The 13,348-nt window shown below is 46.9% G+C and overlaps 1 protein-coding gene across 1 annotated transcript; it reads right to left on the reverse strand.

Moving 5' to 3' along the window:
- Positions 1–2,356: 2,356 nt before the first annotated feature.
- Positions 2,357–3,027, reverse strand: LOC116899083 (retinol-binding protein 1). Its single transcript, XM_032900584.1, has one exon. The coding sequence runs from the start codon at positions 2,960–2,962 to the stop codon at positions 2,555–2,557; it is 408 nt and encodes a 135-aa protein (XP_032756475.1). The 5' UTR covers positions 2,963–3,027; the 3' UTR covers positions 2,357–2,554.
- Positions 3,028–13,348: the final 10,321 nt, after the last annotated feature.

Raw genomic sequence — 13,348 nt, forward strand, 5'->3', positions numbered from 1 at the left:
CGAGTTTGTCAACCCCGGCACTCAGGTAGAAAGAGACCTGGCTTCTGAAGGTTGTCCTCTGCCCTCCACAGAGACGCCATGGCATGGGTGTACCCCCCCCACAGACAGACACACAGACAGACAGACACACAGACACACAGAGACAGACAAGGCAGACACACAGAGAGACAGACAGAGAGACACAGACACACACACAGACACACAGAGACAGGCAGACACACAGACACACAGAGAGACAGGCAAGGCAGACAGACACACACAGACAGACAGACACAGAGAGACAGACAGATACACAGACACACACAGACAGACAGACACAGAGAGACAGACAGATACACAGACACACAGAGAGAGACAGACAGATACACAGACACAAGAGAGAGACAGACAGATACACAGACACACAGAGACAGACAAGGCAGACAGACACACAGACAGAGACAGACAGACACACAGACACACAGAGAGACAGGCAAGGCAGACAGACACACACAGACAGACAGACACAGAGAGACAGACAGATACACAGACACACAGAGAGAGACAGACAGATACACAGACACACACAGACAGACAAGGCAGACAGACACACAGACAGACAGAGAGAGAGACACACAGAGACAGGCAAGGCAGACAGACACACACAGACAGACAGACAGAGAGACAGACAGACACACAGACACAGAGACAGACAAGGCAGACAGACACACAGACAGAGAGACAGACACACACACAGACACACAGAGACAGGCAGACAGACAGACACACAGACACAGAGAGACAGGCAAGGCAGACAGACACATACACAGACAGACAGACAGACAGAGACACACAGACACATACACAGACAGACAGGCAGGCAGGCAGACAGACAGACACACAGAGAGACAGACAAGGCAGACAGACACACACAGAGAGAGACAGACAAGGCAGACGACAGGCAGACAGGCAGGCAGACAGGTGATCGACAGACATAAATAAAATCAGATTAAAAATTTAAAAACAAATTTCAGACTGGGACTCATCTGTTGTAATCTCAGCACTTGGAAAACGGAAGAAGATCCACCAGATTTTTTGTTTTGTTTTTTTTCCTTTTGTCTTCTTTTGTTTTCAGTGTGGGCTGGTGTGTGTCACCGCCTGTGTGTCAAGGTGAGGAGACAGCCTTATGGACTTGGTTCTCTCCTTCCACCTTAACACAGCTTTCAGGGACAGGACTAAAGTCTTTAGGCTTGGAAGGCAAACACTCCTCCCCAGTGGACCATCTCATCTGCCTGGCCCCAGGACCAGGAATTTCAAGGTCACCTTTGGCCATACAGAAAGTTCAAGGCCAGCTTGGGGTGCAGGAGACCCCATCTCGAAAAACAAAACAAAATATCTGACTTTATGAAAACGGATTTGAAATCAGTTTTCTCCTGGGGTCTCAACTGGTCATGTTGCCACTTTTTAAAACTTCTGCAGTGACAAACGTTTTTAAGTGTGTGTGTGTGTGTACACACTACTTGGGGGTGCTTGCATGGGAAGTGTGTGCAGGTGTGTGCACCCATGAAGAGAATGTTATGCTGGGTGTCTTCCTCTATTGCTCTCTGTCTCGCTCCCTTGAGACAGTGTCTTTACTGAGCCCAGAGCCTGTGCTATGCTGGAGGCTGGCTGGCTGGCTGGTCGATTCTCCCATCTCTGCCCCACACATAGTGCTGGAGTCACAGATATGCACTGAGCTATATCTAGTCTTAAAAAAAAAAAAAGATTTAATGATTTATTATATGTATATGAGTACACTGTAGCTGTCTTCAGACACACCAGAAAAGGGCATCAGATTCCATTACAGATGGTTGTGAGCGGGGACTGGGGATTTGGCTCAGTGGTAGAGCGCTTGCCTAGCAAGCGAAAGGCCCTGGGTTCGGTCCCCAGCTCTGAAAAAAAAAACAAAACAAAAAAAAACAAAAACAAAAAAACAGATGGTTGTGAGCCACCATGGGCCTCTGAGACATCACTTGGGATATATAACATTACAATAACATAATATACACATATGTATCTGCATCTTGTCTTCTCTTTTCTTGTATTTTTATTTTTCTTCTGTTTTTTTTCCCCCCTAAGACAGAGTTTCTCTGTATAATCCTGGTTATTTCAGAACTCACTCTGTAGACTAGGCTGGCTTCGAACTCAGAGGTCCACCTGCCTCTGCCTCCTAAGGGCTGGGATTAAAGGCGTGCATTACCAGGCCCATTTTCTCTCAGTATTTTTCACACACACACACTCTTAGTACTTATTAGGCTCGTATGTAGTGAGCAAATGTGCTGGGGCACACATAGGGAGGTCAGAGAACAACTGTGGGGAGTCAGTTCTTTCTTTTTTTTTTTTTTTTTTTAAACAGAGATCATTTTTATTGGGGTAGCTTCATTTTAAGAAAAGGAAAAGAGACAAGGCAATGAGACACTCTGCTGGCAGAAACCTGGGGTGGCTATGTGTTTCGGTCCCATGCTAGGCAGAGAGGGCTCCTGACCATTGGGCCATCCACTTGTTCCTCAAGACCAAGGTTATCTGCTCGGGCTGCTCAGTGTACTTTCTTGAACACTTGCTTGCAGGTCACACCCTCTGCTCTCATCTCCAGGTGAAGTTCATCACCTTCAATCCACTGGGTCCAGTCACGTCCCTCCTTCTCTCCCTTCTGCACACAATGAAGCTTGTCACCATCCCAGCTCACTGTGGTCATGCACTTGCGGTCATCTATGCCTGTCAGATCCTCCTCGAACTCCTTCCCAACTTGGAAGTCCATGATATAGTTTCGAAAAGTGCTCAGCGTGCGGATGATCATGTGGTCGCCATCCTGCACGATCTCTTTGTCCGGCTTCAGCAAGTTGGCGATTTTTCGCAAGGCCACGTTGACATCGAGCGCACGCAGGTACTCCTCGAAATTCTCGTTGCTCAGCATCTTCCAGTACCTGTTGAAGTCCACAGGCATTTTGGGGACGGACTGGGGATCGCCCGACACGGAGAAGGCGGGAGCGGCTGTGGGCTCGGCCGGGACGGTGGCTCGAGTCAGTTCTTTTTACCATGTAGGTTGCATGCTCAAGAGTTCCCTCTCTCCCTGATGGCAGGGGAAAGTCCTATTTGGAGAAGAAAGTCTCATGGAGCCCAGGCTGGCCTTCTTGAGTTGAGCAGCGACACCAGCCTTGGGCTCCTGGTCTGCTCCCTCTACCTCTCAAGAGCTAAGATTATAGGTGTGAGTGACCACACTCCAAGTCTTACTATGTGATATCTTATCCCCACTACCTCTAGCTCCCAATACGTCTAGATACCTTTCAAAGTTGTATTATTATATTATTATTATTATTATTATTATTATTATTATTATTATTATTATTATATTTAGTATGTGTGTGTGAGTGCGTGTGCACATGTGCGGCGTGGACAGAGAACGACTTGTGGGAGTCAATCCTCTCCTACCACTAAATGGGTCCCGGGGGTTAAACCCAGTTCACCAGACTTGGCAGCAGCAAGCACCTTTACGTGTTCAGACATCTGCCCTATCCTATTTACTTATTTGTTTGTTTGGTTTTGAGGCCGGGCCTCGCTATGCAGCTTTCGCTGGCCTGGGGCGCCCGTTCTGTTTATCTTTCGACACAGTGTTACGCAGCTCTGCCTCTCCTCAGATTCACAGTGTAATAGAGGCTTGTCTGGACCTCCTGAGTTGCCATCCCCACCTCCCAGTGCTGGGAATATCCATGCTGAGATATTTACTGACCATATATGCCTGGGCCACATGCGTGCCAGTGTCTCTTTCCTCTACCTGGCTGTGGGGTGCCCATCTCTTCCCTTTGATGTGCTCCAGAAAAGACCCAGTCAAAAAACAACTCTTACGCAGCCGCCAACCTTTGTACTGTCACAAGGAACCTGTCAGATTAACCAGAGATGCCATAAAAAAGAAACAAGGAGTCTGGCTCTGGGCCAGAGACTGGGGAAACTAATACGGGATTTGGAGTGAGTAGTAGGTAAAGAACGAGGTGGGAGGGGTCACATGATAGGTGGAAGAGAGTCAAGTGCTAGCCCAAGGCTAAACCCGGTAGCTTGGGAAGGAACCAGGAAAGGGAGTAGGAACTGAGCTTGGGAACCAGGTTTGGAGAGCTAGTAAGGTAAACTTTACCTACTTTGCCAAATATCTTAACGCCAAGATTAGGACTAGCAGGAGAATGGGGCTGGATATGGCTGGGCAGCCTGTAGGGTAGAGAGGCTACCATCAAAGGGCCTCTCTCACCCGTTATTTTCCCACTCCTTTCCCGTCCCCAATAACGACAGCATCCGCACTTCCAGTATGCTTGCTGCTGGTCTATATTATTTTTTCTTCTAAGACAGGGTCTCATAGGACCGGTTACATCCATTTTGCATAGATAATTGAGGATGACTCTGAAATTTGGACTCCTCGGCTACACCTTTAATTCCAGCACTCCGGGGCTGAGGCAGGCGGATCTCTGAGAGTTCAAGGTCAGATTGGTCTACACAAAGAAATGCTTTCTGGGAGGCGTTAGGGGTTTTTCGAGACGGGGTTTCTCTGTGTAGCCTCGGCTGTCCTGAACTCAATTTGTAGATCAGGCTAGCCTCAAACTCACAGAGATCTGCCTGCCTTTGCCTCCCAAGTGCTAGGATTAAGGGTCTTGTCATCATGCTCCGCCCCTACATTTTCTTTTCAGTGTAAGGTCTTGCTACATAGGCCAAGATGGCCTATTATGTAGCCTCAGCTGGCCTGGAATTCACCATTCTCCCACCTCAGCTTCCGGAGCCCTGAGGTCACAGACTTCATCTATGGACTTTATTATACTAATGTGCTTAACCTAAAACTCCATGAGGAATCTATAAATGGATGAAAGAGCTATCCCATCTCATACCAACCAGAGTCAAGGCTAGACCGCAAACCCATTGCAATTCAGGCTACTCCTTGCCATGGCTCTCAGGTCTTACGAGTGATCTGATGAGATCTCTCCCAGTTCTTATCCCCCTGAAGCCTCTGGTCAATTGTCAACAATTCTTCCGGGTCACACAGAGGGTAGTCCGCAGCACTAAGGGACTTTATCCTTGTCTTCAATTGACAACAATTTGTCTGCCTGTCTGTCCGTCCGTCCATCCATCCATCCATCCATCTCCTCTTCCTCTGCCTCCTCCTTGTTTAAAAAGTAAACTCTCCTATTCAGGTGCCTGTCCACCAAGTCTGATGACCTGACTTAATTCCCAGGACCCACAAGGTAGAAGAAGAGACCCACTTCTACAAGCAGTCCTCTGACCTCCACAAGCATGCATGCGTTGTTTTTTTTTTTTTTTTTTTTTTTTTTTTTTTTGAAAGGGCTGGAAGATAGCTTAGCAGGTAAAGCAACCCTCTCCCATCCCTAATTGCTAACAGCATAGTAGTCATTATCAACGCTGGATCCTGGTGAACCCCACCTGAATCTTGAGTTTAAGTTAGCTTTTCCTTTTTTTTTTTTTCCGGTGAGGACCAAACCCAGAGCCTTGTGCTTGCTAGGCGAGCGCTCTACCACTGAGCTAAATCCCCAACCCCTCAATTTAGCTTTTCAAATAACTTCCACACAACTCCCAGAGCTGGCAAATTCACGCATGTGTGTATACATTTGTGCAAAACACGGGGTCTAGATGCCAAAATAGTTTTTTTCCTCTTGGCTGGTAGTTTGTTTGTTATAGGGCCGTATTGTAGACCAGGCTAGCCTTGAATTCATTATGTTGCTGAGGATGACCTTGAATTATTGATTATCTTCCCAAAGTGCTGGGATTACTGGTGCAGGTCATCATGCCTGGCTCTGGGCTAGAAATTATTAAAGTGGAATGATGGTAGAAAAATTCAAGGGTCTCGTGCTCCAAAGGCTGACTCCAGTGAACCTTCGATGACCCATGCTGCAAGTCCCTAACTCTGATAACAAAAGAAAGCAAATCCTGGATTGGATGACGGCAACGATGCCCCCAAGGCAGCCATGGTGAAGAAGAGCTAGAGGTTGCCTGGTTCTGGTTCCTTGTCTAGGATGCACAGGGAAACTACACTTCCCAGCTTCCCTCACAGTTTGCTGGCTTTCAGTGAAGGTGGAGTCTGGCCACAGACCTGAGTTTGAATCCTGAGAGTCTACATTGAAACCAGGCATAGACTGTGCATCCACTAGCAGCACAGCAGATACTCCTCAGAGGCACAGGTCTAGCTGGTCCAGAGACCCTGCTTCAAACAAGGAAGGAGGTGAGAGCTGATAACCCCAGGCTGTCTGCTTGACCTCCACATGCAGGCTGTGGCCTGTATACCCACTCTTACAGTGAACATGTGCCTACACACATCTCTCTCTCTCTGTGTCTCTCTCTCTCTCTCTCTCTCTCTCTCTCTCTCTCTCTCTCTCTCTCTCTCTCTCTCTCTCTCTCTCTCTCTCTCTCTCTCTCTCTCTCTCTCTCTCTCTCTCTCTCTCTCTCTCTCTCTCTCTCTCTCTCTCTCTCTCTCTCTCTCTCTCTCTCTCTCTCTCTCTCTCTCTCTATCTCTGTCTCTCTGTGTATGTGTGTTGTGCCTATACAACTCTCTCTCTCTCTCTCTCTCTCTCTCTCTCTCTCTCTCTCTCTCTCTCACACACACACACACACACACACACACACTCATACTCACCCTGTAATCTCAGTAAATTCCTTTGTAATACAAAAGGCACAGCTACATGAACTCAGTAACCCAGGTCAGCATTCGCATGCAGGAAATGTTAAGTTAAATTCATAGAACCATGTAATCTACGTATAAGAGCCTACACCTATGGTGCCAGCACTCTGGATATGAAGGAGGCAGAAGATTCCAGGTTGTTCTTGGCTACAGGAAGTTTGAGGTCAACCTAGTCTACAAAAGACTCCATTCTCAAACAAACTATTGCCACTTGGGTGAGACTTGAGTATTATTCTCTGTTTAGTTCTCATGGAACCCAGGCTAGCCTGAAGCTTACTATGTGACCATCAAGCATGCTACCAACTGAGCTATGTCTCTAGCCCACGGGTGGCAGGTCTAAAATATTTTTTCAAGTTGTACACCAAGCAAATAAATGGTTTTGGGAAACTTTTAAAGAAGTCAAACTGAATGATAACACCACACGCTAACTTGATACAGCAGCTCACAGCTCTGACCTTAGGACCTTCAGGGGCTCCCTTTGAGTTTAAGGCCAGCCTGGGCTAGAGTGGTACCCTGCTTCAACAGCAAAAGATAAAAAGGAACTGGGTAAAATCTGTGAGTGATACATGTCTATATTCTATACGCTAAGGCAGGAGGACTGTTGGAGCTCAGGAGTTTAAAGCCAGTTTAGACAACATCGTGAGACCCAATCTCAAAAATAAAGAGTGCCTGGCGATGGCGGTACTCCCCTTTAATCCCAGCACTCAGGAGGCAGAGGCAGGCAGATCTCTGAGTTTGAGGCTAGCCTGGTCTACAGAGTGAGTTCCAGGACAGCCAGGGCTACACAGAGAAACCCCTATGTGTACAAACAAAAACAAAAACCCAAAACAAACAAGCCAAAACTGCTGAGGTGTCAACCCTAAGATCCTGACACCCCACATTTAGGTGCCCACCTAAATGGAAACCTTGTATCCACAAAGGTTCAAACCCCGGGCCAGTGAGATCGCTTAGCAGGTAGCAATTTGCTGCCATGTCTGCTACTCTGAGTTCCATGCTCAAGACCTAGATGGTGGGAAGAGAGAGCCGACCCAACTCCCCTAAACTGTCCTCTGACTGTCATGTATGTGCTCACACACATACACACATGTACAAAATACAGAGATAAGTGTAAGAAGAACACCTGCACAGGGTGCTCATACATGTTTAAAAGCCCCAAACTGGAAGCAATCCAAATGTCTGTCAACAGCAGGACAGGTAAACAAACAGCACATAGACAGCCATACGTGGACATATACATCCCACACACAAACATACATATACATGTACACTCCACACACATGGACATATACATCACACACATGGCCATATATGTGTACATTCCATGTACATGGACATATAAATGCACACTCCATATACATTCCATATACATGGACATATATATCCCCTACATGGACACATATGTGTACATTCCATGTACATGAACATATAAATGCACACTCCATATACATTCCATATACATGGGCATATAAATGCATACTCCATATACATGAACACATACATATGCACACATTCCATATATGTGGACATATACATCCCACATACAAGGACATATGTGTACATTCCATGTACAAGAACATATACATTCCATATACATGGACATATACATATGCACATATTCCATATACGTGGACATATACATTCCACGCACATAGACATATATGCGTACATTTCATATACATGGACATATACATATGCACACATTCTATATATGTGGACATATACATTCCATATACATGGAATGCAACCTGGCTCTGGAAAGAAACAAATTGCTTCCATATACCACATACATGCTCAGCCAAACTGAAAGAAAATATACTACCAGATCCTATGTAGTAGAAATTCTAAGAAAAAACAGTTTTAATTCTGGAGGGAAATTGGTCCAAAATGGGCTCCACAGAGCTTCCTGGGGTGATGGGAATGTCCTAACTTTGACTTGAATACTGGTAATGGGGGCGTTCGTCAAAAGCCACGGACTGTGGAGCTCTGTATCTTGTATCACGGAGTGTGAACAGAGAAAACCATTTATACGATTTAAAAAGTTCCACAAATGGGGATTCTATGGCCTTAAATGCATACATTAGATACGAAAATTTTATTTTGTGTTGTTTGTTTCTTTGTTATTTTTTTGTTTTTTCAAGATAGGTTTCTCTGTGTAGCCCTGGCTGTCCTAGAACTCACTTTGTGGACCAGGCTGGCCTCAAACTCAAAGATCTGCCTGCCTCTGCCTCCCAAGTGCTGGGATTAAAGGTGTGCGCCACCACTGCCAGGCTAGAAAAGAAAATTTTAAAAAGATCCCAAATCGGGGCTGGAGAGATGGTTCAGCAGTTAAGAGCACTGGCTGCTCTTCCAGAGGACTGGGTTCAATTCCCAGCATAGTTCTCGGTTGCCTGTAACTCCAGTTGCAGGGGATCTGACACCCTCTCATGGATGCATATAAAATAAGATTAAGTAAGTTATCTATTTTAAAAAAGATACTAAATCAGGACTGCAGATATAGCTCAATGGTAAAGGACCTATAATATCCATACATCCTAGCTAAAAGGACCTATAATATCCATACATCCTATCTAGTGCACTAACTGAGGCAGAAGGAACCCGATTTCAAATCCCCCTGGGTTACAAGGCGGGTATGAGGCCGGCCTGGGCAACTCAGGGAGACTCAGTCTAAAATGAACACAATGAAGATGTAAGAAGACACTTGACAGGCCAGGCATTTTTTTTTCTTTCTTTCTTTTTTTTTTTTTTTTTGGGTGGGGGGGCTGAGGATTGAACCCAGGACCTTGCGCTTCCTAGGCAAGCGCTCTACCACTAGGCCCAATCCCCAACCCCAAGAAGACACTTTTTTTTTTTTTGGTTCTTTTTTTCCGGAGCTGGGGACCGAACCCAGGGCCTTGCGCTTCCTAGGTAAGCGCTCTACCACTGAGCTAAATCCCCAGCCCCCAAAAAGACACTTGAAAGGAAGCTTGCCTGACAGGAAGGCCCTGGGGTTCATCTCAGCGTGTACCAAGCAAATCAGCTGTGGGGAGCTGAACTGGCTTAGTGAGTGAGCACCAGCCCCCAGGTCTGCGGACCTGAGCACAATACACATGGTGAAAAGAAAGAACTGACTCCCACAAGCCATGCCCACGAATAAGTAAATGAACGCAAAACCCCCAGAGAACCAAAAAACCTACAGAGCCGGGGCCACAGCTTAGTGCTCGAGGGCTTGACGAGGACGCACCAGACCCGAGTTCAGCTCCCGGCACCACAGCAGTAAACAAACGCATTAACTAGATAGCAGACAGGCTGGCCTCAACCCCAGCAGAGATCCTCCTACCTCTGTCTGGGATTCAAGGCGTATGTCATCACGCCTGGTCTGATATTTATTCTTCAATGAGCCAAGATCTTGAGTTATTATCCAGCCTTACCTCAAAGGCCGAGATTCCGAGAGATCCTCCAACCTTAGCTTCCCGAGTCACTGGGACCGTCACCACAGCCGGTCACCGGGACCGTCACCACAGCCATAACCTGCAATGCAGTTTTATTCATTCACTCATTCATTCCTTAATCCCATGCTTGGTTTATCAGATTTATCAACTTTGACTTTTATTTTCCAGTGCTGGGGTCTGAAGCGAGGGCTTCACTCATGTCAAACAAGCGTTAACTGAGCTATACCCTCAGTCCTAACCCTTCATTTGCTTCAGATAAGAGTCTCCCCGAAGTTGGTCAGTCTGGCTTTGATCCCACGAGGGCAGGATCTGAAATTGGGCCCCTCCTGCCTCAGTCTGCCCACTAGCAGGGGCTATGTACCCCATGGGCTGTAGGCATGTATGAAAGAAAACACGGGGAGGAGAAAAGACTGGAATTCCAGTTTGATGGACAGGTTGGCTGCTGGGTGGCCCTGAGGGTGGTTAGTCAGGCAGGTCCAATTACGGTGAGAACTGGGGTTTTTAGTCAAGGACTGAGAAGACTCTTAGAAAGACCGGCGGCCATGACCTTTAGGAAGGCAGGCTTTATAGACTGGAGAGAGGCTGAGGCTGAAGGCGGGGAGTTCAGTGGTGAATAAGGGCGCAATCCCAGATTGGAAAGCACCCAAGTGGGTAACAATCAGACCCTGACTGAACAGCCCCAGTACCATCTCCATAAGAAGTGATTCTGTGTCCGAGCACAGACGGGCCTCCCAAATTAGGTGACGTAAAGCACTGGGAGACACAAAATGGCATTTACAGAGACCACAAGGATGAAAGGGGATGCGTGTGCTGCGAGCCCCAGAGAGGCCAGAGAAGATGGGGCCCTGCTTGCGGAGGCCGAGCTAACGTCGCCGGATCTTCTCTTTTGGAAGACTGTCCGCTGGCAAACAAAACCATGCAGTGTGTCTTTAAAATAAAAGTAGCTAGCAAGGAAATGGAGCCAGCCAGTGAAGGCCACCCAAAGGACAGGGACAGTTAGGAATGAAGTCGGGAACAGCTGGATGAGCTGAGGGCTGGAGGCAGCGATGGGTGGTGGGGATGAGGTAGGGGTGAGGGGTGGGGGTAATTCTGTTTCCTTTATAGACAGTGTTACATAGCTTGGGGTCACCTGGCAAGTCCTTATAAACCAAAGATGACCTCGAACATTCGATCCTCCCGCTCCGATCTCCCGAGATTACAGGTGTGCACTGCCACATCTGTCTGCACCACCGCCCTTTTGGTACGTTTGTTAATTTAAAAAAAAAAAAAAGAAATCTCGTTTATCCATTTCCTGTGTGCATGTTTGTGGGCGTGAGTACCGAGGCACAGGACAACTTATAGTGGTTGATTTTTTTCCTCTCACCACACGGGCCCTAGGAATTGAACTCCGTTCGTCAGGTCTGTCGGCGAGCCGTCTTGAGGGTCCCATCTTTCCTTTTTTGTTTGTTTGTTTTTTAATTTCACTGACTGAACGTATTCGCTGTGAATTCCACACGTGTACAGAATGCGTTGTTTACCCTCGGCCATCACCTTCCCCCCATCTCCCCTCCATCCCTGCTACCTACTTCTTCTTTTCTTTAAAGGCTCATTTCCCAGACTCATGCTGTTTCCTGACTTCGGATTTTAATCAGGTGCTGCGTGTGTGGCTACAGGTTTGAAATTATACTTGGAGCCTGGCAGGTTCTATACCCCTAACAGCAATGGCTGCCCCCTCTCCTAGAATCAGTCCCTGAGGTGTGTCAACAGCCAGCAGGGAAAGGTGGGGACCCCATGGCTCCATTTGCTTTATTATTTTAAATCACGTGGATTTTGAGTCAACATGTGTTTATGTGCATGTGAATGCAGGTTTCCTCAGAGCCTAAGAGGCCGGAGGCATTGAATCCCCTGGACTGGTACAGGGAGTCGAGAGCCGCCTGAGAGGGTGACGGGAACTGAACTGGGGTCCTTTAAAAAAACAATTAAGTTTTCTTAGCCAGCCGTCTCTCTAGCACCTTCGTCACTTTAAATTTTAAAAAATATTAATAAATTTAATACAAATCCAAACTGTCCAGAGGTGAACAGGTATAAAAACCATAAAACAAGAGGACCCCAAGCCCCACCTCCTGCTTCCTGTGATTGGCAGGGCATGGCTTCATTTCCTGGGGCTGAGCTTCATTGTAACATAGCCTTATGTTTTTATTTTTATATTCTTAATTTTTAAAGCAAAGAGACAGGTCTTACACTGTAGTCCAACCTGGCCTGGAACTAGCTAGCCCGAGATAGTCTTGAACGTGAAGCTACATCTTGCCTCAGCTTCTCCAATGTTGAAAGTATAGGGAACAAGTCACTTTACCAGGTCACTGGTTTGGTTTTGTTTTTTATTATTTTTAAGCCAGGCATTGGGGACGCACACCTTTAACCCCAGCGCTCAGGAGGCAGAGGCAGACAGATCTCTGAGTCTGAGGCCAGCCTGGTCTACACAGTGAGTTCCAGGACAGCCAGGACTATGACCCAAAGAAAGCCTGACTCGAAAAGCCAAAAAACAATCAATCAATCCATCAATCAATCAATCAATCAATCAATCAATCAGAGCTAGAGACAAGGTTCAGCAGTTAAGAGCCACCGACTCGGATGCAGATTTGATTCCCAGCAACCACATGGCAGCCCACAACCATCTGTAACTCCAGTCTCAGGTAAACAGACGCTCTCTCTGGCCTTCCCGTGTTCACAGGCACGCACGTGTTGCACAGACGTGCAGGCGAAAATAAATGAGTTAAATTTAAAAAAAGAAAATCAAACAAGCCCGAATGAGACTTCACAAACAGAAGACAAACGCTTATGTTCCCCTGGTTTTCTCAGGGTACTGGGAAAGAAATCCAGGCCTTCTGAAAGACGGCTGAGCTGAGTAACACCGCCACCAGTTATATTCCCAACCCTAGCATCTCTCAGCAGAGCCCGGGGTGGTGGTCCTCAAGGGCTCCTAACAGCCACGCCTTATGTCTGTGTGTGTGTGTAAATACTTCTGTATGCGGTATTTCTCACTTCATATATATATATATATATATATATATATTTTTTGGGTTTGGTTGCTTTGCAAAAGCAGGAACATTTGCTACATGGAGTTGAGCAATGTCTCTCTACATCACGGTGGGTCCCCTCAGGCACTGCGGCAGGGTTAGCTTTGTACTTCACACTCATTGCCAGGAATTCCACAGCCCATGAGTGAAAAGCAAACCCCAGAGAAGACAGGGGCATC

The sequence above is a fragment of the Rattus rattus genome, chromosome 4 (assembly GCF_011064425.1).
Source record: "Rattus rattus isolate New Zealand chromosome 4, Rrattus_CSIRO_v1, whole genome shotgun sequence".
Classification (NCBI taxonomy): Eukaryota; Metazoa; Chordata; class Mammalia; order Rodentia; family Muridae; genus Rattus; species Rattus rattus.

Excerpts from the sequence above, each read along its gene's own strand:
- LOC116899083 (XM_032900584.1), bottom strand. The coding sequence starts at position 2,962 with ATGCCTGTGGACTTCAACAGGTACTGGAAGATGCTGAGCAACGAGAAT.